The 23,932-nt window shown below is 49.2% G+C and overlaps 1 protein-coding gene across 5 annotated transcripts in view; it reads right to left on the reverse strand.

The window, feature by feature from the left end:
• Window positions 1-221: 221 nt before the first annotated feature.
• The window catches only part of igsf9b (immunoglobulin superfamily, member 9b), a 30,608-nt gene continuing 6,897 nt past the window's right edge, over window positions 222-23,932 (reverse strand). For 3 of the 5 annotated variants that reach the window (XM_076038972.1, XM_076038970.1, XM_076038971.1), the window contains 21 exons: window positions 21,826-21,921; window positions 19,596-19,802; window positions 11,427-11,573; window positions 10,244-10,395; window positions 9,952-10,069; window positions 9,511-9,652; window positions 8,967-9,112; window positions 8,721-8,863; window positions 8,489-8,629; window positions 8,286-8,402; window positions 8,035-8,185; window positions 7,835-7,946; window positions 7,577-7,752; window positions 7,243-7,481; window positions 7,045-7,129; window positions 6,757-6,927; window positions 6,639-6,666; window positions 3,197-6,484; window positions 2,245-2,402; window positions 1,816-2,020; window positions 222-1,650 (listed from right to left, as the gene is read on the reverse strand). In XM_076038972.1, coding sequence (XP_075895087.1) covers window positions 1,836-2,020; window positions 2,245-2,402; window positions 3,197-6,484; window positions 6,639-6,666; window positions 6,757-6,927; window positions 7,045-7,129; window positions 7,243-7,481; window positions 7,577-7,752; window positions 7,835-7,946; window positions 8,035-8,185; window positions 8,286-8,402; window positions 8,489-8,629; window positions 8,721-8,863; window positions 8,967-9,112; window positions 9,511-9,652; window positions 9,952-10,069; window positions 10,244-10,395; window positions 11,427-11,573; window positions 19,596-19,802; window positions 21,826-21,886 — 5,967 coding nt within the window. In that variant the 5' untranslated portion in view covers window positions 21,887-21,921 and the 3' untranslated portion in view covers window positions 222-1,650; window positions 1,816-1,835. Of the gene's footprint in view, window positions 1,651-1,815; window positions 2,021-2,244; window positions 2,403-2,679; window positions 6,485-6,638; window positions 6,667-6,756; window positions 6,928-7,044; window positions 7,130-7,242; window positions 7,482-7,576; window positions 7,753-7,834; window positions 7,947-8,034; window positions 8,186-8,285; window positions 8,403-8,488; window positions 8,630-8,720; window positions 8,864-8,966; window positions 9,113-9,510; window positions 9,653-9,951; window positions 10,070-10,243; window positions 10,396-11,426; window positions 11,574-19,595; window positions 19,803-21,825; window positions 21,922-23,932 lie in introns of those variants that run through there. The other 2 variants (XM_076038973.1, XM_076038974.1) reach the window with 2 other exon arrangements.

A 23,932-nucleotide genomic window follows, 5' to 3' on the forward strand; every position in this document is an offset into this window, starting at 1 on the left:
GAATACACTGACTTGCGGGTGGAACTACTCTGCCATACAAAGCAGAAATATCCATCCATCCATTTTCTATGCTGCCTTCCTCCTGCACGCAACCTTCTTCACGTGAGGCAACAGTGCTGACCATTGCACCACCGTGTTGCCCGTGCACACACACACACACGTTCTTAAGGTGAAGCAATGCTAGTTTACATACTTCAAATAAAAAGAAGATGTTATACGTCCAGAATAAAACAATTTATTAATTACAAACATATAAAAATGACAAAACAACCATGTGTTTGGATATAAAAATTTCCAGTTTGTACAAAACAATCATAAGGAATGCAAACTCACTTCATATTATTTCCATCTGTCTTTAAGTCAATATAGTACAAATTTCAGCTACAAAGGTGTTCTGCAAATCGTTGTCACGCGTGACAATAAAAAAAACAGCTTCATATCTTTTTAGTAAAAAAAAAAAAAAAAGAAAGGAAAAAATTGGGCACAAAATTCATGACAGACTTCAGAAACTGAACCAGAAGTCAATGAAATATTCACAGTGTTGCCTTCACATCAATGACGTGAATTGTAAACATGTTGCATATCATGACTCACATCAATAAATACACAGAAATACACATTCTGACCTGAACTCACGTTTAGAAGGTACAACATCTCAACCGTTTTAAATCCTCTGATCTGTCGTTTGATTATCACTTTTCACCGATAATAAAACCAATAAGGCAAAACAATTTTCCCCGTCTGCCGTTGAACCACGCAGGGAGGTTTTGACCGTTGCAAGGGGAGTTTAAGTTGCATTTCTCCCGTATGGCGTCGCAAGAGAAGTGGAGCATACAAGCGTAACCGCGGGGTACGTTCACATTGAAGGACAATGAAGCACTGTACATGTCGAACAAATACTGGGAGGCTATGAAAATGTACTCTGAACCCAACATGGCATGGTGATATACGTAACAAAGACGACGTGTAATCTGCTCACGGGACCAGTATGAAAATGACGGGCGAACAAATTCAACAAAGACACAGCGAAACTTTGTACCAGTTATTTTCTTTCAAAAAAAACATCTGATTTGCCAAATATATATTTTTTTCTTTTTTTCTTTTTTTTGAAATTGCGGCGATGCTGGTGTGAACGCTTTGGGTATCACGGGCAACAACACAGTGGCTGTTCTCCTGGACACTGACCTCACTACATTATCGTTATATTGTTTTAATCATTAACCATTTAATCAGAATCATCTGTTGGGATGGACAATAATTCAAACTGTCATCTTTACTTTGTCGCATGCATCTGCTTTTTCAAAGCAGGCTTTTCTCTCCTATGAACTGCTGACCTGTCTCACTCTGGGGAAGCCTTTTATTTTCCCAACGTGGCCCCCATGAGCCTGATTGTCAAGGGCGAGAAAAAAATCCATCTTCAACACAGCTGCGCAAGGTTCTCAGACAAATAAATAAATCCCTTTGCAGTATGAATTTGCAGTTTCTCACATTTGATGGCATGTAGCATGCAGTGCTTGTCTTTTTAAAAACAGACGTTTGAACCAGTGAACACGTGGAGGAGCTCCAGTGACGAGGCGATGAGACTCCCACAGACCACAGGGTGGAGGTGCAGGTGGGGTCACTGCTGGCCGGCGTCGGGCTCGGGTGCACCTGCGTGAGAGAAAGAGGAGCGCGGCATCAGCCGAGAGTTCTTCTGACAGCGAGCCGAGGGCGGCAACACGTGCACAGAGTCACAGCGAGAGGATACAAACACAGTAGCAGGCAGGCAAGCAGTGAGAGATGGGAGAGGAAGAGAGGCGGGATGAGGGAACAGACCGACGCTGAGGGGCTGCTGCTCAGAGCAGCGCTGAGCCGGAGTCGGAGTCTGAGCCGCGGCCGGCGGCTGTGGCGGTGGCGAGACGGGCCTGGTGGGCGCCGACGGACTCCTGCGCCCGCCGGTACTCTTGGTACTCCTGGCGCAGGGCGTTGAAGCGGGCCTCGCTGAGGGAGCGGCCGTACTGGCAGACTGGGGGGGACTGGCCTGGGGAGGAGGCGCACCAATGGAGAGGAGAAGGCATGGATGGATGGGACACGTCACTGGGGGGAGGTGGCGGGGGCTGGGGGGGGTCGAGCTCACAGTAACAGCATAGCGGTGGTGGGTGAGTGGGGGGAGGGGATGCAGGACGAACACGTGCAGCATCGCAAGTCACATCCGTGACACATGCAGCGGCAGGGCGTGGCGTCGGGTCGGAGGATGTTGCTCACCTTTCCACTGCCGGTCCCGGAGGCCTTCGGGTTGATCGCATCCCGGTCGGGACCGGGCTCCTTGCGACGGATCAAACCCGGCGGCCTCTGGGACCTCCGAGTCCGCGCCGGCGTCAGCAGAGTCCCACTCATAACTCTCATCTACCGAGGTGTTCCTTCTAAGCGAGACAACGGAGACAAGCGGTCAGACGGCCAACAGTCACAGGCAGAGAAGAGAGAAAGACACACAAACAGCATCACAAGGGGAAGGTTCACAGGTTCACACCCGTAATGACAGTGACAATAAACCCACACGCTTTCTGCTCACAGCTCTGTGCATTCAGGCTCTTTAAATTCATGTATTCATATGTATATGTATATATACATATATATACATATACATATAGATACATACATATATATAATTATGTATGTATTTGGTTGGTTGTTTAAACATACATATATATCTATATATATAGAGAGATATATATATATACAGTATATAAAAACAACCAACCAAATAGTCACAATGGTGATGTTAACACCATGTTTTTAGCCAAAATAAATGCATGCAGTATCAGTGTGATACCATATTGTTTGCATGGTGAGGCGACATAAGAAAAAATATCTAACTATCTCCTCCAATTCGGCTAAAAACTAGATTTTAATGTCAGATTTTTTTCAGTTAACACTGCAGCATCATCTGGACACTTTAAGGAACGTGGACTATGAAGCCATCCTGTTAAGCTTTTATTGTACTACCTTTAGCCTCCACTCGGGGGCGATATTTACTACCATGAACCTCAGAACGGTTCCGAAGCCGGAACACACAAAGCTGCGAGCATCACAGGGTGAACCATCATTCTGGTCGGAATATCTCTTTTAAATAGATTTTTTTTTTTTTTTGGCAGCTCAAAACAAACTCTTCAGGCCAAGCGGACCCTCCGGTGGTGTCGCTCCGGCCGTGCGTCACCTTTTGGCCCTCCTCTCGGGCAGATCCACGTCGGCTCGGTGCCGCTCGCTCTCTTCGGTGGTCTCGGGGGAGCTGAGCAGCGTCGGCGTGACGGAGAGGGACTGGCGGAAGAGGCCGGCGCTGCCCCTGCCGCTGCTCTGGCTGGCGTAGCTGGCCCTGCCGCCCTCCCTCGCCTCCATCGCCATCCTCTCGCCCTCCCTGGGCGGGACCGGCGGGTAGTACGGCGACGGCCAGCTGATGCCCCTGGGCAGGTAGGACCTGGGCGGGCCCCTGACGGGCTCCACGGGTCGCAGGAACTCCCCTCTGGACCCCGGCCAGTGCTGGTACTGGGGGACGGGGATGGAGGAGGGCGGCGGTGGCGGTGGCACGTACTTATGCTGCGCGGAGCGGAGCATGTCCTGGTAGGAGGGCGACCACCGGGACGACTCGGGGAAGACGGCCGCCTGCCGTCGGGGGTCGACGGGCTCCAGCATGGGGGACAGCGAGGTCTGCCTGGGGGGGTACATGGCGGGCGTGAGGTAGGAGGGGCTGGCCAGGGATCTCTGCGGCCGCTCGAGGCTACCCACGCTGGGCCCCCTCACCGGCATGTACTCCCTCCAGGAGGGACCCGGCCTGCTGGGGCAGGGAGACGGGCCGCGGCCCAGGCTGTAGGACCTGACGTCCGTGCTCGGGAGCTCGTCCCAGTAGCAGGTCTCCGAGATGTACGTCCGGGGGGTTTCGAAGTGCTCCCACCTGTGCGAGCCCAGGCTGAAGGACTTCCTCAGGTGCGGGCGAGGCGGGCCGAACCCCGCCAGGCTCCTGCAGGGCCCCATGCTCACGGACTTCTTTAAGAACGGCACGGGGGCTTGACTGATCCGCGAGGCGATGTTGTTGGTCCTGCTTCCTCCCTGGGACGCGGGTCTTTGGGCTCGCTCCGGGAAGGACTCGGCCCCGTGCACAAAGCTCGCAGAGTGCTTCGACACGATGCTCGCCACTCCCTTGGCCGCGCTCAGCAGAGTGTGCGCCGACCTGGATCCCAGCCTGGACTCGGGTCTGTCCGGGATTCTGCCCCCAGCGCGAGTCTGTGTCTTTTCAGTGTAAATTTGCTTGCAGGTTTTCTCGCGATCGGGCGACGGCGGCCTCAGGTCATCTGGGAATCTCACCCTGGGAGAAGAGGCTCTGCCCTCCCCTTGCGCCAAGTGTTTGTGGCTTTGTTTTGAGCCGGCGGCGCCCGCCGAGACAGCCGGTTCGAAGCAAACCTTCCGACTGTCCTGCTGTTCCTGAATGTGCACTTCCCAGTTTTTCGGAACCACGTCGGGCTTAGTCTCTGAGGATTTCTCCGACTGCGGTTCCGAACTCTGCCCGGCTTCGCTTTCTTCAACGGGCTCGTCCACGCTCATTTCGATGAAGCCCGGGAGGCTCAGGTACTCCAGGATGGCACTTGTCTGCAGCGGGGACAGCCTGGGAGACGGAGCGGCAGGTTTGGCTCTGAAGGAGCCCGACACTCCCGGGACGGAGAAGTGGGACTGGTCGCTCTCCGCCTCCTCCACCAGTGTCAGAGTTGAAACGGGGCTCGGGCTGTCCGAGTAGAGACACTTGTCGCTCCTGCGGGAGCGAGTCCGCACGCCTTCTCTCTCCAGGTCAGAGGTCAACCCGGAAGGCCGGTGGTCACCTCGAGGTCGAGCCTCTTTCTCTTTGGCCTTCGCCCCCGTGTCTTGGCGTGCAGGGTGTGGTGAGGCGGTGAAACCCGATGGACTCGGCTCCCTCGTGGCTGTGGCTCTCTGCTGCTGCTGCTGCTGCTGATGCTGCTGATGTGGGCCGGCGCTGGAACATGTGGGCCTCTCGTCGTCACTTGTAGGACCAGCGCCGGGTGCCGAGTCCCAACCCTGAGCCCCCGTGTAGGCGTACGAGTGCCTGGACCTTGACGGAACCGCCGCGCCCTGAGTCCTTTCCACCAAACCCTGTTCAGTCATGGACCTCCTGTACACGTCGGCCTTCCTCTGAGGGCTGAACTGGGAAACTCTGTGCCCTGGTTGTCCAGTCTGGACCGGGGCAGGACCTTCTAGGGTGGCGTCCGGGGAGAGCAGAGGGAGGGAGGTGTTCTGGGTGACCGGAGAACGCGAGGAATCGACGACGTAAGAGTCCGACTCGGCGGCTCCCCCTCTGGGGGAGATGCGCTGGTGAGGGCTGCGCACGGGGACGAGGTTGGTGACGGAGGTGACGGGGCTGATGTCCCACTGGATGTGAGCGGCCTGCCGCCGGTCCATCGGGCTGCTGGTGCTGCCGAAGTAGCACGCCCTGCGGTAGTCGGACACCCGACTGGTCTGACCCGCGGGCCCGTGCTTCTGTCTCATGGTGACGTCCTGCGGCTTCCACACGGGCTCCTCCTCCTCCTCTTCCTCTTCCTCCTCCTCCTCATCCTCTGGCTTCAGCTGCCGAGTGGCTGTGTAGCTCTCCAGCTCTCGCTCCATCTCTTCCCGCTCCTTCGCCAGCTGGACGCACTTGCTCACGCTGTCTCTCTCCAGCTTGCAGTCGAGCCGCGAGACCAGCGTGCTCTCATTGGTCAGGCTGCTCTCCATGGGCTGGTACTCTGCCAGGTTCAGCCTGTTCCTGTCCAGGAGCTTCGACCTCTTGCCCAGACTGGGGAACAGGTCTTCGGCGTGGCACGGGATGCGGTGTCTCCTCAGGCCGTCGCTGGGCTTCTTCTCGCTGTTGTCCGAGTAGAAGCTGGCCCTCTCCAGCAGCGCCTCCGATCCCTGTTCGTCGTCTGAGTAGAAGCAGCCGTGGCGGGAGAAGTTTCGGGCCATGGCCCGCACTCTGCCGGGAGAGGATGGGGGTCTGCTCAGCTCCTGCACGTCCACTGTGAGAGGAGAGTTCTTCCTCTCGTCCCTGTCGGAGCTCAAAACGCTGGACTTTGGGGAGTCTCTGAAGGACGTCCTGTTGCTGCCGGAGCCGCTCGGCCCGCCGTTCATCTGCAGGACATCGTCCTTCAGCCGCCTCTGTTTGGAGGGGCTGGGACCCTCTTGCAGCGGCTGGACTATGAAGCGTCCGTCCGGGCCTCTGGAGATGGACTCCAGGGCAGACGGCGAGGGAGCCTGAGAGCCCAGGTGGCTCTCGAACAGAGTGTAGTGCGGCGGGGGAGACGCGTTGGACAGGAGCTGCTTCCGCTGGTCCTGGTATTCGCCGCGGCTGCCTTTGTCGAAGGACGAGCGGTCGGACTGCGAGGAGGAGGAGTTGGGGAAGAAAGGGAGGGGTGCACACAGCTTCAGCTTCAGGACGCTGTCTGGGCTGCGAGGTGGTGAGCGAGTGCTGGGGGAGAAATGGACAGGAACGCCCGGTTATGAGAGAAAAACTATGAACAATGTGAAATATAGGCAGTAGAGAAAGACAAATGAGAACGTTGTAGATACAGCAAGAGCTGTTCCTGTCAAGTCAGACATGATGCAGCAAGAAAAAGACTTACTCAGTCTTGTGGAGGACTGATGAGAGATCTAAAGAATGGCGAAGAAATAAAATGTTACAGACAAACACAGGTGTTCAATCATGAATAAAAGAAAGCAATAAATAAACTGTTTCTGTACCTTGTCTTCTCTTCCTCTGCTTACGCCGTCTCCTCTTTCTCATATAGCACGCTGTTCCGAAAGATAGAATGATGGCCACGCACAGGAAGCACAGTCCTCCCACCACACCAGCAAACAGAGATTTTGGAATGGACTCCAGGAAACTTGGGCGAAGGGGGTAGACTTCTATTCCTGGAGAACAGAAAACGCAGTCATGTTGATCAAAACACGCAACCATGGAAAAAAAACAAAACATGTTAGCTCCATGATATCACAAGTGCTTTTGGCTATTTACACAAAGCCACCTACCAAATGTGGAGACAGTGATGGATTCACTTGGCTTACTCAAGATTCCATTGCTCTGTGACAGCACCCTCAGATCATAAACGCAGCCCTGAGGGACGCAAAGATCAGAACAAATCAGTCGGCGCGCGTTTTTGCATCCGCGATACAATATATAGACTCAGGAAAAAGAGCCGTTTGTGAAGCACAATACAAATTCATTACCCTGAAAAGTCCTTGTACAAGAAGTTCACTCTGGTTGGCACTAATGTCTTTGGTGAGGGTGAGCCACTGGCCCTGATCCCTGCGGGCCTGCAGCATGAAACCCGTCAGCGGAGAGGATGGAGCCTCGGGTGGCAGCCACTGCAGGAGCACGCCCTCATCAGTTCGATTGGCCGACAGGAAGAGGGGAGGGTCCAGGACCGCCAGAGCGGTGACTGATGTAGGTTTCTCTGTTGGCACAGCTGAGAAAAAGTCACGGAAAGTTCCGACGTCAGATATACTGCAGCAGCCGGCGACGTGGCAAGATGAGACTAAATGAAAGATCATTTGTGCAAACCTTGTGTTCTCACAGACATGATTTCACTGAAAGGTCCAGAGCCGAGTTTGTTCTGAGGCAGCACGCTGAACTGGTAGCCAGTGCCGGCGAGCAACCCAGTTACCAGCAGGTAGTTTTTGGAGGTGGGCACAGGTAGCGATGCCCATTCGTGTTTCCCTCTGGCTGACTGCTTGAACCTGGTGAACAGAACCATTTTAGTTGGCGTTGCGTTAACACAGGAGAGCTGCATCCCTTATTAGTGTACGGTGCGCTACTGACCACACGGTGAACTTTTGCGTGTATCCACCGTCAAAGCCTGGCACCCAGGACACATTGGCCTGGTTCATCTCAGTGGTGACGTTTACTGAGGACACAGCATGAGGGCTGGTGCCTGAGAGACAGATAAGATTGTTTTGCTTTGTTGTTTTTTTCTCCCTTATCACAAACCTTTTTTTGGGGGGGGGGGGCACGCCACTCACCCAGCACCATGACCACTGTGCCTGCGCCGACGGTGGCCACGCGGTTCGTTGCCAAGCACTCCCAGCCTCCGTGGTGGTCTTTACTGAGTGGCTTCAGCAGCAGGGAACCATTAGCCAGCTCGGTGTACTGGGAGCGAGGGGACGGGCCAATCTGTGAACGGCGATAGCAAAATATTTGTTCAGAATGAAGACTGAATCGTGCCATAAATTTGAGCCGCAGCGTCTCCAACACTGAAGAAGTCATTTCTTACCTTGCTCCACGTAACGTTTGGAGTGGGGTCTCCAATGGCCTCACAGGGAATGATCAACTCTCTGCCCACCTCCTGGAGGTACTCAGGACGGGGGCGCACTCTGAATGTCGGTGGGTCCTGGAAGACACGCAGATGCTTTTTACTTACGGCAAAATGTATTCTCACACACACACACAGAAAGCTTTTCAACTTGTGGACCTCACCTGCAAAATGACCTGGGTAGGTTCAGAGCGGCCCAAGGTCCCATAACTGTTGTACGGTGTACATGTGTACATTCCAACTGCATTGTCATTGGTTGTTGTAATGAAAACTGAGCCCTCTGAGTTGACCAACCAACCTGGGTACTAGAGAGGTCACAGGAGGGAAAAAAACATGTTTTTGGAAGAAGAAGATATTTGTTTTTTGTTCGACTTTATTTCTTCACTCCATGCTTACATTGTCAAGATTCAAATCATTCCCATCTTTAGTCCAGTTGACATACAACACGGGCGGGTCCGCCTGAACAGGACAGATGATTACTCCCCCCATTCCAGCCGGCAGGTACGTCTGGCGGGGCATTCGAGCCACACGTGCAGGGTCTGCGTTAAAAATGGAGGAGGAGAAGGAATGAGCACAAAAAAAAAACCTGCAGTCAGCTTCGATGAGGTGAAAAGTTGCACACATTTAAAATGAAACCCTTACGTTTCACTGTGAGTTGTGCAGACGCTGCAGGCGGCGTCATGAGGCCATTTGTTGGAACGCAGGTGTAGTTGCCGGCGTCCTCTGGGATGAGATCAGGGATGAGGAGCGTCCCATCCACCAAAACCTTCACTCGAGATTTGAGGGACCTACAGTCAAAGAAGAGAAATCAGACCCCTTCAGTATGGTTTGACAATATATTTTAAAGACATTCATTTAGAAAATGCTATTTTTTTATTCAATTATTTATATCACAGAGTGGAAACTGTCTCAATAATCTGACCAATGTTCTCCTTTGTCTAAGTAGAATGAAGCTACAACAGTTTACTATCTAATCTAATTAGAATTGATTGCATTAGCAGCATTCTTGGAAGATTGCCTAATTCACCTATTGTGTTTATTTAAAGGCTACACTTCCAAGTATTACACGGAAGTTGACTAATCAATAACAGGGCAGCCATCCCACTTGCCTCAGATCTAACAGAAAAAAGGTCCTGAATGCAGATATTGACACACTTGTAAACTCATTACAATCACGAAGACTCACTCAATGTGGTAAACGTTCTGTCCTTGTCTCATCCACTCATAGGTAAGGTTGGAGGGGTAGGCATCAGCCTGACACTGCAGAAGTGCATCCTGGGACATGTTGAGAGTGGTGTCCTCAGGGGAGATGAGGATGATTGGAGGCCCTTTTGACGGGAGGAGAAATGATTAGTGTTGGCTGACGCTGAGTGAAGCGCATTGGGCTGTAGGGGGCAGTATGGGCTTCTTTAGCGCACGGCAGCAGGTCAAAATGGGAAAAGCCCTCAGTGAGAGATGAGGGAATTTACTCTTGGCCTTATGCAATTAACCTAGAGCTGTTGATGGAGAAAGATGTGCGGTTTTTGAACAGACATCCTGTATTGTGCTTCCATACTTGTCAGATTTTATGTTTTAACATTGAAGAAACAGCGTTGCGCTGCCTGGTGACTGACGGTTCAGCACTGACCTTTGACCTGCAGCTGCAAGGAGTGGGTAAGGTTCCCCTCGGAGTTGGACACGTGACATTTGTACACTCCAGAGATATTCCTTGTGACGGAGGTCAAAGACAAGGAACCATTGAGAACCTGGGAAGGGTGGGGGGGGCGAAAGTAAAAGGATTAACGGAGAAAAACAGCAGGAAGGAAGATCATGAGACCGTCGAGGAGGAGGCAGAAAGGCTTGCTTGTCATGAATATGAAAGAAATGCAAATTTCAAAGTATTTAAATGAAACACTGCAAGCGCCATCTGTCCAACTCACTTTAATTTTTTCATGCTTCTCTATCCGACTGTCATCTTTATGCCAGACAACAGTTGGTCGAGGGTTGCCGTGGGCCCCACAGCTGAGAGTCAGGGAGTCCCCGAGCAGAACCTCCACGAAGGTCGGTGGCGTCTTTATGAACACGGGGGGAGCTAAAAGCAAAGAGAGCACGCAACATTGACTCACTGGCATTTACATGTCACAGGAAATGAGGACACAGACTTACAACTGAACTGCGGTGGAGCTGTTAAATGAGGAAATGCTGCCATGTTTGCTGTGTTTGAATTTCACAAAACTGCAATGGACCAATATTAGTGAGCTCAGCAAATATAAAAACAAACACAAGAATGTTTTGCTGGATGTTTTTTTTTTTGAGGTTTAAGGGCAGAATATTAATTCAATACAGCTTTTTTTAACGAACTTGATCCACCAATATGCTGAGACATACCCTTGAAGGAGAATGTACAGTATATGTCATTACAGCGGCTCTGTATCTAACTTCCTAAACACACAGCCACCTGATGTAAAGTGACGTTAAACATCAGCTGCCATTATTATGCAGGATTGTATTCATCTGCAAGAAAGGGCAGTGAAGGATGGGAAACTACAACTCACCTACGTGTGTGTGTTTCATGTCTGTGCGTGCACGTGAACGGAAAGCACGTAGGCCAAAATGATAAATGGGAGCATTAAAATGAGTTTCAATGAGTAATTGATAATCAAAAGCATTTTGTCAGACGCGTTTAACATTTTCAGTTCCCATTTTCTACAACCTGATTTGTTGCTTTGCTATTAATCTTTCATGACCAAAAAGCTTTAGGGTTTTGGATTTTCTTTTTGTAAAACTGAAGAGGTTTTTAGCCAATTAAATAGTTTTAGAAGTTAAAGTGGAATTATTAACGAAGAAATAAATAGATTCAGCAAGAGTTCTAAAAAATTGACCCAGACAAATAGCTCATAGCAAATCAGCTCATAGCAAAAATAGCCAGGAAAAATACTGTGTGCGTCAAACATTGTACAGACTGGGCCGATACACTGCTGCAATGTTAATTCCATTCAGCTTGCCAAGGCCTTCAGAGACAGAGCCAGGCTCCATGCTGTGTCTGTTCTAAAGAGGGACGGTGCCAGCGATGAGCAACGAAAGCAGCTCCAGAGGCGTTCCCAGAAGCCCGCCGTGCTGCACCTGTGATGGAGAGGAAGGTCCATGTGCCGTTGCGAAAGTCGTCTTGTTCCCTGTCCAGGAGCAGGATGCGGCATTCGAACCAGCCCTCGTCCTCCAGGGTCAGCCGCTCCACCAGCAGAGAGGCGCCCCGGGTCAGCGACACGCGGCCTGTGGGCAGGAAGGGAGGGGTTGCGGAGGGGTCACAGAGGAAAGGGCGGAGGGCAGAGGGAGGGAAAGTTAATGCGCACAACCAGACAGGCGTTGTCAGCAAATGCAGGGCGAGGGCTCACAAAGCGGGAGGACAGGCATCCAGTGTCACAAAGGCCACAGTCAAAGTCAAAGACTCGACGGCGCTAACGGACAAAACACTTGTAACCGAACACACCAATGGCAGGGACATGACCGGCGGCGCTGGGGAAAGCGGTGGTGCACCAAACACTTGAGCCCGGAGGAGTCAGCGGGCCCTTAGCGCCAGTGCAAAACCCATAAATCACTGGAGGGAGGATGGGAACCATCAAAGATACAAACTGTGTCCTGTAATTAAGGTTATGGGAACTGGTGGAGGTTCTGGGATCAGCGTGCCAGAAATACTTCATTTAATCACCGAGGTAGAAAATATGTGTTTTCTTCTTTTCTTTCAATTCTGCCAGTCTTTGCCCTCGGAGAGGGAATTCTGCAGCAGATGCCAAGGAATGAGTCACCTGTTTTTGTTTATCAGCGAGGGACACTGCGAGCGCGGCTACAACAATGCCGGGCTCTGGACCTCTTCGTCCTCAAACACACAGATGGATTCATACGGGCACGCACGCACGCACGCACGCACGCACGCACACACACACAAACACGCACACACACACACACACACACACACACACACACACACACACACACACACACACACACACACACACACACACACACACACACACAAACACAGTCTTTTCCCCGCTCTGTACTTCTTACAACTCCTTGTCAGGCTTTGAAACTTGATCTGGTGGTTGCCTGGTGACTGCGGCCCGTTTTTTTTTTTTTTTTCCAGAGGAGCGAAGTTACTCTTCCCCACGCCTCTGCCCCCCCTTCCTTTTATTCTGCCCCTCAATGAACTCCTTTTTACTCCCTTCAATCTCAGGGCTTTTAAACGACAGGAGGATGCATGCGGGGGAGGGTGGTGGGCGGGGGAGAGAACGTGCACACACACACACACACTCTCCCGTTGCTCATACCGGGCCCTGGCCATGGTACTTTTGAAAATAAACAAGAGAATGTGGGGAGCGCTTCCGGGATCACGTCATGGTTTTTGTGCTCAGCAGAGACACGCGCTGTCTGCAGAAATTCAAACAGCGAACACACAGCGCGGAGGTGAAACTTGATTTGATCCTTGACTGAAAATTATAAACGGAATCCCTGAATCACCTGCAAACTTTGAGCGTTAGCATCGCGGGAAACGCAAGGCGCTTGCTATTCACCCGGGCCTCCCTGAAGGCAGCCGTGTCTGGAAGCTATAAAAACTCACTTAAAGTCTATACGCGGCCTGAAGACGGGGCGAAACGCGCACCGGGAGCAAAGACAGACAACAATGGCTAACAATTAACCCGGCATTCCTGACGGGGGCTGTTGCCACGCTTAATAGTGGGGTTTAATGTTTGACTGACCTCTAAAAGACAGGCCAGCGGCACCGTAAAATGATTGCCTCTCATTGCCGTCAGCATCTCTCAAACAACTGGGCAGGGACGGCCCAGACGAGCGGCGCAGTCTGGATGATAACAGGTATGGGGATGACTCCAGGCAGTTTCTGCTTTTATGTCTCTACGAGGGATCCTCCCGGAGCGGCCCGTTTCCGATGGAACGGTTCCCAGTGGGACACAGGGCTGTGGGCTCGGGAGGCGGGGGGGAAAACTCTTTCACGTGCAGAATCACACAAAACCTCTTTGACATACACCTAATCCCCATGTGGCTAAATATTACGGGGATATTTAAAGATCACAGCAGCTCAGCCAAACTTCTCTCTTAGGGCCGCTGCAAGCTTGTGCAGAAACACCGAGGAGAATAACGACGTAAGCTGTTCCTCTGTGTCGTTGGGACTGCAGGCTAGTCCAGGTTAACAGGAACCAAGCTGCCAAACCCGGACACCCTGCATCGGCCCCATCCTTGTCAAACACGACTTTATTAGTGGGGGTAATTGATATAAACTGTAAAAGAATAATTTGAGCTTCCTTGCCCGACACGGCATCTTCTCTTTCTTTTAATCATTGTCAGATCCGATCCATTGTGCAACGCTGGTTCCACTGCACTGTTTGCACTGTCACTGTTTACCTGGCCGGTCCAACTTCCTATGCAGACGGAGGGGGAGCTGCTTATTTATTCTGGTTTTTCTATTGTTGCCGCTCTCTTAGCCTTGCCAGACATCATTTTAATTTAACGTCCGCAAACGAGGGTTCTAAATTTTTTTTCCCAGCACCTCTTGCAATATAGTGAACGTAAACCCTTCAGCGGTACCATGTGGGAACACGAGCACGTGGGCGTGTATACATGTTGATTTTCAAAATGTGGCGAGAGCCCTGCCCCCTTTGGGTCTTCACAGGGGAAACTCTGGTTTCCCTGTCCAACACTTAACCCTTTCCTGTTGCCTCCGGCTTGTCCGTCACTACAAAGAGACGGCAGCCCCCCACTCCTCATTCCCTCAGGTTACCATAGAGATGAGAGGGTGAGAAATGCCCGGGCTGTAGGTTTAGATTTGAATTCAGTTGCTGTAGAAACACTGAGGGGGCCGAACATTGGCTGGGGAGGGTCCACCGTGGGGAGAGGGGTGGGCTTCCACTGTCAGATATTTGAAGAATTACCAATGGAAGGGGGGGGGGGGGACAGGTTTAGGTTTGAAAAAAAGCAGTGGAGGGGCAGAGAAGGAAGAGCAAGGAGAAAATGAATGAGAGGCGGAGAAGAATGGACTGTTTTGCTTTCAGGCCGGAGGACAAAGGGGGCTGACGCTGTGTGACAAATGTCGCTTTATTCAAATGTGAATGTTGCATCTTTGGGCCTTCAAGTGAAATCTGAAATGGCACTCGGCAGGTGCTCCACTCCAAAAATGTTCTCAATGAAGGCTTCCAATGAGGAAAATGCAAATGCGCTATGGGTGGCGGCGGTGGTGGTGGTGGTGGTGGGGAGGTGGACGAGGGGCGAGAGATGATCAACCACTTGAGCCGAGCGGACGCAGTTTTTCATGTCGGGACTGAACGAGAGGTTATGGCGAGGTTACTCCAGTTGTGTGCCTTGATAATCCACTGACAACCAATGAGCGGTTGACCTCTCCGCCCTCCGTGGCCCGTAACTCCCCGGCAGACACATTTATCACTCCCCCCTCTCTTCCCTAGTTCTATATTAGCGAAGTGTCCACAAGTCCTCCTCGTGGGACAAACATCATTAGACTCTATGAGGCAGGCGAGGAGAAAGGCTGAAACAATAGCCGCCGCGGCTTCTTCCTTGCATCTGCCCTCCTCCTCCTCCTCCTCCTCCACCACCTCCGCCTCTGTCTTCTCCTCCTCAACAATTTCCCTCCCGTCGCTATCACATGACAGCCCCCCCATCCGCCCTGAAATGAGGCCTTGTTTCTAACAGGTCAAGCTGCAGTGCAGCCAAGGGTAGAAAATGGAAATGCTAATCCAGCGGGGTGTGGTGTGAACTTCAGTGGTGCACCCGCTTTTAGTTTCTCGCCCAGCGGGTGGCAGGTTCAGTGGTCTGATCCTGTTTGACTGCTGAAGTAGACTTGTAAATATATATATTTTTTATTTAGGTATATTTAGACAGACTTGTATATATTTTATATTTAGGTTTTTTGTTTTTTTTAGGTATTTGTGCACATTTAACAAATGCTTGCATATACATATATATATATATATACATATATTTTATTTATATATACTATGTAGACTTGTATATAGATCCTTATTTACTCCTCCACCGAGTTGCACACTGTTCATAGTTTATAGTTTATCTATACTTCCAGTTGCACATCGTTTACTTGTTTACCCTTACTTTTACTTATTCTGTAGTTTGTTTGTTTTTTTAACCTAAGTAGTAGGATAGAGAAAAACCGGAGTCAAATTCCTTATTTGGCATGCACAAACTTGGTCAATAAAGCTGATTCTGATTCTGATTCTGATTCTGATGCTCGTCGTCCATTTTTTTCATTTGGGGGGTGGGAGGGTCACGCTCGAGATTTACAGCACCTCCTCTTTTTTCATATTCATATTGTACTTAGTCTTGTGCTGACTAAAGCTCCAGGAAAAAGGCTTTATTGTTCCACGGGGACAGAACCGACATGTGATTTTTAGTCCTGTGGGTTCCCAGTGCTACTTAGCAATACATGGGGTATAGTGAATTACATGTGCTACAATAGCAGGGGGCGGCTACGGAGGAAGACAGATTATTCTGTTTGCAGAAGCATCAGCGCTGCTTTTCTTTGTCCATCCGTATGTGCATAAGAGAGTCGAGGAGAGGTGCATTGTGGGATGTGTTTTGATTTGAATACAATCATAAGTCTGGTGCCGGCCCCCTGACTCTGACAGCTCACCCCTCCCACTCCCCCAAATTTCTCTCTTCAATCCTCCCGTCTCCCTAATCAGTTTAACCCTCTTATGAATAGCTCTTTGTCGTGAGATAGATTACAGTTAACTGTGGCCTTCTAACGCTGTCCGGCTCTTTTAACCCGGCCAGCACACAAAACTCGCGTGCCAAAAATCACTACGGCAGTCACTCTGCCAGAGGGGCCATTGGACCTTAACACATGACCGTTTAGCATTTTTTAAAGTTTGGACCAAATTCAAACAAGTTCAGCTTGGAAGTTCAGGTTTGTTTTTTTGCACAGAGAAGAGATAACAGAGATGTTAATCATTTCTGAAATAGTAAAATCTACCTTGTTTAGCGAGCAAGCACTGAAAATATTGCCCATCATTTTTAAACTTGGTGGAATTCTGAAAATACTCAGAAGTTGAAAAAAAGCACACTTGACCAATATTTTCACATATAAGGTCATGTGTAGTGCAGATGCCTAATAGCATCAAAACCACAGGTTTTTGATGCAGAAGGTTTGCATCAAGAATAATCAGAAAACAATGGCTTGTTTTGACAGGTCATGAACAAAGTAGACTAATCCTTTGCAAGACAAAGACGAGAAGGTCTTTTTCTGCAAAGCGGGGAGGCTCACCTCCTCACTGATGAGTGTCAACTGTACCAGGGTCAGTTCTAGACACATTTTCGGAAGCTCAGTTTGATTTACAGCTCATTGGTCCAACAACGCTCAGTGCTGGGGGGACACAGATAATGTCAGCTGTCAGCTATTGTTGTTCACGTTGTGGGAGACGTATGTGACATCCGGTCTGCACAACCACTGAGACTGGCATTTCAGTGCAGTGCAATACATTCTGTGAGAGCAACCTTCATCTCAAAAGTAAGAGGATCAATTTTGTGGCATATATTTTGTGGCAAGCACAGTAGCATATTCTGTCTGAAAACGGAAGCAATCAGCATGTTGGAAATCTCTGTTAATGCAAATTGTTTCCAAGATTCTTGTTTCTTCCCAATTATTGCATGTACCCATGCACAGTTGTTTGGCTTTACCAATGATTCCTGCCTGCACAATATTATTTCTGAGGCAGTGTGTGCATGTATTCCGTAGAATGGAGGTGAGTTAAAGCTCAGAGCAGCACTGTCTGTGACCTCATGCTCCTCAAGTCAAAAAAAAACTGTCCAGTGTTCGGTCACACATCAGAAACGTGAGGTAATCGTGCAAACATGAAATTCCTGAGTGGAGCCATTCTTTCGTTGTGTCATTGTTTGCCACACACCAGCCCGCACCGGTAAGGGCAGAAAAACTGGTCGGTTACACAAAAAAGGTGATCAGTTTCACTGCTAAGCCGGCCGTTTCACTGCTTTGGCCATTGTCAAACAGAGCCGTGTTTGCAAAAGGCGAATTGTTAAATATTCACTTTAACTCCACGATAACAAAGGTTGCGGGGATCACACTTGGTGAGGGTATTAGCCGTGAGAGTGTACAACATCTATGTGTGTGTGACAAATGCAGACCTCGACTGCTCTGGTGTTCAGGGGGTCACAGTGGGAGCATGATGGAGGCCTGCTGAGATCGGGGGGTTGCCCATTGTCGTTTTAACCTCAGGTCGGATTCTCCTGCTCGCAGTCGCCGCTGATTTACTTCAGCGTGCAGGAGACATTTGATCTCGCTCTGTGACGGTAAACCACCCTGACACGGCAGGACGAGAGCATATTGTGTTAACAAATCAAACCCGAACTGACTACAGCAGCATGTCAGTCGGGGGCTGGGGGGGGTTTATCTGGCTGCTTCCTCTTGGGTTGCCGGCTGACTAATGTCCGTCTCTCCGGGGCAGGCTCGGTGTGAGCGCTAGATGGGATGCAGGGTACTAATACGGCTTTGATTTACTCAGAGCGGACAAGAGAGGCACTCTGAGACCCAGACACACTGGTGTCTGGGGGAGCTGATGGGAGAATTCTGCCGTGCGGCCGCGACACTCTCCAAACACAAAGTGCAATCTCAAATACACCTGATAGTCTATCAAAAATGAATGTTTAATGGAAGACTGAAATAGTCACCCAAGATATCTCCCGCTTTGATACGCTCGGCCCTGTTTCTATAAATGGATAACCGCCGCTGCGAGCGTGAGACAACACAGCCGGCCAGGACAGACAGCGTTTTATGTTTCATTTTAGCCTAATCAGACGAGCTGTGTGTGTTGGCACCTCGCTGAATTAACGACAACAAAGGTGGGAAACGATTCTATTTCACGACAAGCCATTATGCAGCGCGGCCACGCCCAGTTCCGAGCAACAGCTAAGGTCTCATCCCTGCCCTCCGGTTGCTGATCTCAGACAAGCCAGGACAAAGATGAGGAAATGGTGGCCTCTCTGGCTGCCTAGTGGTTAAATCTGAAATCCCCAACATTTTTAATTTGAGGGTAAGAATACATTAGACCCACAGCAGTGACACGCTTCACATGCCGCCATCTGCTTCCAGTGGGCGGAGAGATATGAGGATCTGAGGCAGACAGGGGGCAAACGCCCGCACAAGAGGAGAGCAAACACAAAATATTGGGACACCCCGAGCGGCCCTCGCACAATCCGCTATGTTGTTTACTTCATTATGGATGCTCGTGCATCAGACGACTGCCCCAAAACAAAGACAGTTCGCTGACCGCAAAGGGGTCAACACGCAAAAACACATGTAGCCCAATTGCCTGGCGGCTCCAGCGTGGTTTTCGGAGTCTGGCTCCTACGAGCCTCAAATGTGGTTTTTCAGTGTTGTCACGACACCACAAATGTTATTCTGAATCACAGGTTCTCATTTCTCTGCCTGGGTTAAAAGATGATGGATGATCAAGGGTTGTTGGTGAGCTCCGCTGTATAACTGACCTAGTTGGGACAGTATGGGATTTTTGGGGTTCTGGTGGTCCCTTTGGCTTCAGCAGAGCAAGGGGAGGTCGTGATACCCCTCTTTGTCTTTTGTCCTCCCGGGAGACAATGACGGGATTATAGGGTTTCAGCAAGAAAACTCCTATTATTCCCGGTGCTCTATCCATCCTCCTTCCAGGACAACAATCTCCTCTTACTGGGTCACCCCTCAGCATACTAATAAAACACTGTCATCCAACCACCAGGCCCCCACCTACACTCCTAATCCCCCCATGCACGGCGTTGCTGGTGCACCCGCCGCCTCCTCCCCCCGTCTTCTTGCACAGCCGCCCCACCCCCCTCAAACTGCGCCTCCATTAAAACACAGCCAGTCTCGCCCTTCCCCTTCCCTGTGCTCTGCAAAGGCAGCCTTGAAACGCACAGGCTGAACAACAGCAGTAATTGCGGGGTTGATCGTTGGGGATGGATCACCTACTGTATCTGGCGTATTGTTCCCTCGAAAGGCTTTGTACATGGCAATTTAGCCGCCTGGTGACAGCAGTCGCTCACAGAGGACAACTGCATGTGACTCAAGATAAAAAGGAGACCACTTTACTCAGATTCTGCTTTTTACCAGAGAAATATCCCTGTTGTTGGCCCCAGAGTCAATGCATAAATAAAATAAATAAATAAAATCAATCAATTCCAGGAAATGGATTTGCGCCTTAAGTTAAGTTGCAAAAGAAGTGCGTGGTTAAACACATCGGAACTTACCCTTGTAGTTTGGGTGAACCCGCGGAGCGTACACTCCAAATTTGATGAGGACGGGGACATTGTAGCCAAGGCGCACCCACTCCACCACATGAAGGGGGAAGAGATTTGGGCTCGTTCCTTCAGTGGATGGGGGGTTGAGATTGCAGCTGAGCTCTGTAGAGCCCCCCACTCTGGCGCGGGCCAATGACGCCTCACCTTGACACACACCTGTGAGGACATGAGGATATGTTGACACACAGACACAGCCACGAAAGGTAGAAACTGGTAAAAAAAAATAAATAATAATAATCAGAAGAAGAACAAGTAAATCTTGCGATCTGCCCCTTTAACTTTCAGAAATATGGCAACCAGAAGGTCAAAATGAACTTCTCTAGAATTACTGTTCCATTGCTTATTTATTCTTGAAAATTGTTTGTTTTGCTAAGCCATAATTCTTGTAGAATTATGGCAGATTATTTAGGACTGTACAAAGTGCTGAAAGGGTGAAAATCTATACAAAGTTGTTGGGAAACAGCCTGAAAGCCCACAACTGATCCATGAAGGCGTGTGACCAACTGGGTTGGCCAGTGACTGCGGCATTCCCTGAGTGTTCCCTGCTGAAAGCTGTGTAATCGGTGGGCACGTAAAACAATCGTGTGCCATTTGGTGACAAGATCGTATTGCCGCAAAGCCTGCAAACACACAGCAATCCCATTAGTGACACCTGGAGGGCTCTTCCCTCTCTCTAACTCTAGCCTGCACGGCAGTGACATGTGCTCACATGGGTGCGCGCACGACTGGGTGCCAGTATTTGCTCTGCTAACTCATCTGGCCCGCCGATTACTTTAATCTCAGAGAGGAGGGGGGACGGGTGGGGTGGTGATACTCTGATGCAGGCCAGCAGGACCCTCTGCGCGACCTCCCGCCACCCCCTGGGGTACACACATGGTGTGCGGACCAGCACAATCAATCCCACCGTCCCCCCCCCCCCCCCCTTTTTGCAAAAACACAGGCTGGCACAGGGAAGCGTGCCTATGTTGGGGGTAGTGTAAATCCCAGATTGATCCAAATCCTCACCCACAGATATTATTTAAGTTGGATTTTGGCCTCATTCCCTTTGGTCCACTTGTGTCTACGCTGTAACCCCCTCCCCTTTACTTTCCCTAATGTGAGCTGTGCCAGATTTATCATGGTGTCACTGCATTTGTATGCAAGCACTGCTGGCAACATATGCCGAGTGCTTTGAAATGCTACAGCAGACGCAGTGGCACATTGCAAGTCCAGATGACTTTTGTAAACAATGAACTTTTGGTTAATGTCAACAAATGGCAGGCCAATTATATGTGCTGGAACTCATAAATAACTTTGGTGCTGGAAAATTAAACTATAAAGCAGACTGCAACGGCAACACAGTTTCACAGCCTTATGTATGACCTGACAACCAAAGTAAATATTGTGTAAAATATAATATTGTTTTCTTACTAATTATTATAATTTATTTCAAATAATTCAACAGGAATGTGAAAATACAGTAGAAACAATATTCAACTGTAGAAACAATCATACTACATACAAACAAAAAAATTCCAAGAATAACCAATGCTGAAACAGGCAATACAATCGTATTGATTCAAATACTATAATTAAGACCTTTAAAACCTTTAATAGGAGTATTTATTCCACTTTAATATGTTCATCTAATCTGATAAAACTACTCTCAAACTCTTATTTGATCTCTTTATTTGGCAGGTACTATATAATGATGTTAATATTAGTGATATTAATCCGCTCATAACTAAGGAAATTCAATTGCTCCGTACTGTTGCTACATACTGTGATCAAAGTGCCTAGAAACACAGTGACATAGTGTCACCAGCGGTATCATCATGACAGCGTCATTGACCAAACAAAGCAGATTTTGAGCTGTTAATCTCTGGCTATCATGAGGAAAGCACATATGCACAAATGCACATATGCACATATGAAGTGAATTTCAGCGTTACATAACTTTTTCCTTTTTTTGCCACTATATTTGACAATTTAACCGAGAATAATATACATTCTTGGGTCATTAGTGTCAAGTTAGAATATGTTGTCACACCATTAGTTAAAACAGTTACAAATGAACAGTTCTGTATAGCACAATCCAGAAATGTGGAATAACTGTGTGATACCTTTTTAGGTGAGAGAAATTATGCAGATGCATTGTATAATATATGCAAAGGATCCATATTTGCATTAGCATACTTACTTAGCAGACAGATGGCCAGAGCAGTGGTGACAGCCTGAAGCCACCGTCTCTCCAGTCCCATGGCCGTCCGTCACACTTCCTCACACATCTCCCAACCTGCAAGAGAAGACCACCGCACATTCCGTTCACTCGTCCACAGAAAGCCACTGTGTTTGCAGGGAGAAGGGGCATCCCTCACATCCCCTCTCAGACAAAATGTAATCCCTCAAGTTAACATCACTCTTTAATCCAGCAAAGACACAACATTCCAGATGCTCTGTGGTTAATGTATAACTGTATTCTTTGAAAACACTTAAATCCTCTGGAAAACAGCATGTCTACACTGTGCTTGGAGTAAAGGCAAATAAGCAATCAGCTCGTCCAACAAGTGCTGCAAGCAAACAGCATGGCACGGGATCGCTTAGAGGATGTGTCCTGAGCGCAGGCCAATATGTGCGTGCACGTTTTCTCGCCGTCATCAGAAAGACCTGTGCAGGGCTCTGAGTATATGTGCAGATTAACCCCATGCCTGTGATTGGTACGGTGCCATTAGAAGGTCTTGTCTAACGCTCAAGAGGCCAACAGCTGTTGACAGGTGGCATGAGCAATGTTAAAAGTTGTGGGACACCAGTGCCAGAAGTTATCCTCTTGGCAGTGCTTAAAAAAAGGGAATTAACAGCAACGAATGGACTGATGTTGGTCTTCGCACTTTAATTACACAACCTGCCAATACACGTAGTAGTGACAAGAGAAGTAAACGCCACTGTGTGTGATAAACAGATGCACCAATAACTGATATAATGGTGGTTAACAGATACTCACGCCGATTAAAATAAATGAAAATATCAATCAGACATTAACTGCACTACTGCTGTTTTGCCATCACTAATTTAACAAACACTCACTCCCTTTGCTTCCAAAACGGCTGTATTTCATAAAACAGCAGCGATAACGTTAGTAACGATAGTTGTTGCCATCAGTCAACCTTCGCTGTGAATTTCAACACCTACAACTGAGAATGGCAGACAGACTAAACACCGTTTTTGTGTTGGGTGTTTGGTTCCTACTAAAGCTCACTTTCATTCCTTTGCCACTGATGCTGCAATCAGGCTTCATTTGCACAGAAAAAAATTAAAGGTACCACAAAGGAAGCTTGTTCCCTGCTGTCGAAGTAAAACAGGAGGAACCCTTGTACTTCTCGGTCACTCACAGAGGGAACACAGAGGGAACAAGGTACAAGGGGAATAGTTGTAGTTGGAAAGATGCTAAACAGCAATCACTCAGTGGACAGACGACATAATTTCCACTAGCACAGTAAGTAAAGAACCTCCTACTAACAACATAACCAGTGGTTAGATAATCACGGTGTTGGGACCGGAGCTTCTGGGTCCAACCTGGATTCTGACGACTTGCCTGCTGTGGATGGCTGCCATGTTGCCAATGCTGTTTAGAGAGCACAAACGGCAAAAATAACACCACTTGGAAACACTTTGCAGAATGAAACCATCCTCAGACAGTCAAGGAGCTGACAAAAACAAGTGCAGTTCACATGATAATTAAATATACCAACAACCGACGCTAGCAGACAGGCACCATTCACCGGCTAATAACGAGTCCTGCAAACAAGACTCCACTTCCACAAATTGCGAGGCCTACTTCGCTGTCTGAGTGAACAGCTGCGACAACTCGGGAGGCCCTCCTGCTCAAATTGGATTGTAGGCACAAGTTTAAGTTGGTGCCCTCCAAATATAATGGCAGAGCTCGCCCCCTCCCTTTAAGACACTCCATTCATACTGCTAATACCAGCTTATTATGTAGAAGATCATTAGAGCAATACAAGGAGGTTATTTTTAGAAAGGAGGTAGGTGTCGGATACGAGGTTCGGACGCTCTCGCACATCTTCTGCTGAAAGAAATGGGGAACATTTGCTATCACAACACTCGAGTTTGAACTTGAGTAAATAAACAGCCCAGAATAGAGCAGCAGAGAGATAAATTGTATCTCCTTGAATCTGACCGCAGTAGAGATGAGTAGGCGTCCTTGAAGCACTGTAATAACTTTTGATTAGCACCTCTTTCAGGACAAGTTTATAGTCAAAACCAATGTCACACAAGCACAGCGGACGAGC

Source organism: Nelusetta ayraudi, unplaced genomic scaffold (assembly GCF_046127955.1).
Source record: "Nelusetta ayraudi isolate G7.1 ecotype Tasmania unplaced genomic scaffold, CSIRO-AGI_Nayr_v1 ptg000058l, whole genome shotgun sequence".
NCBI classification, from domain to species: domain Eukaryota; kingdom Metazoa; phylum Chordata; class Actinopteri; order Tetraodontiformes; family Monacanthidae; genus Nelusetta; species Nelusetta ayraudi.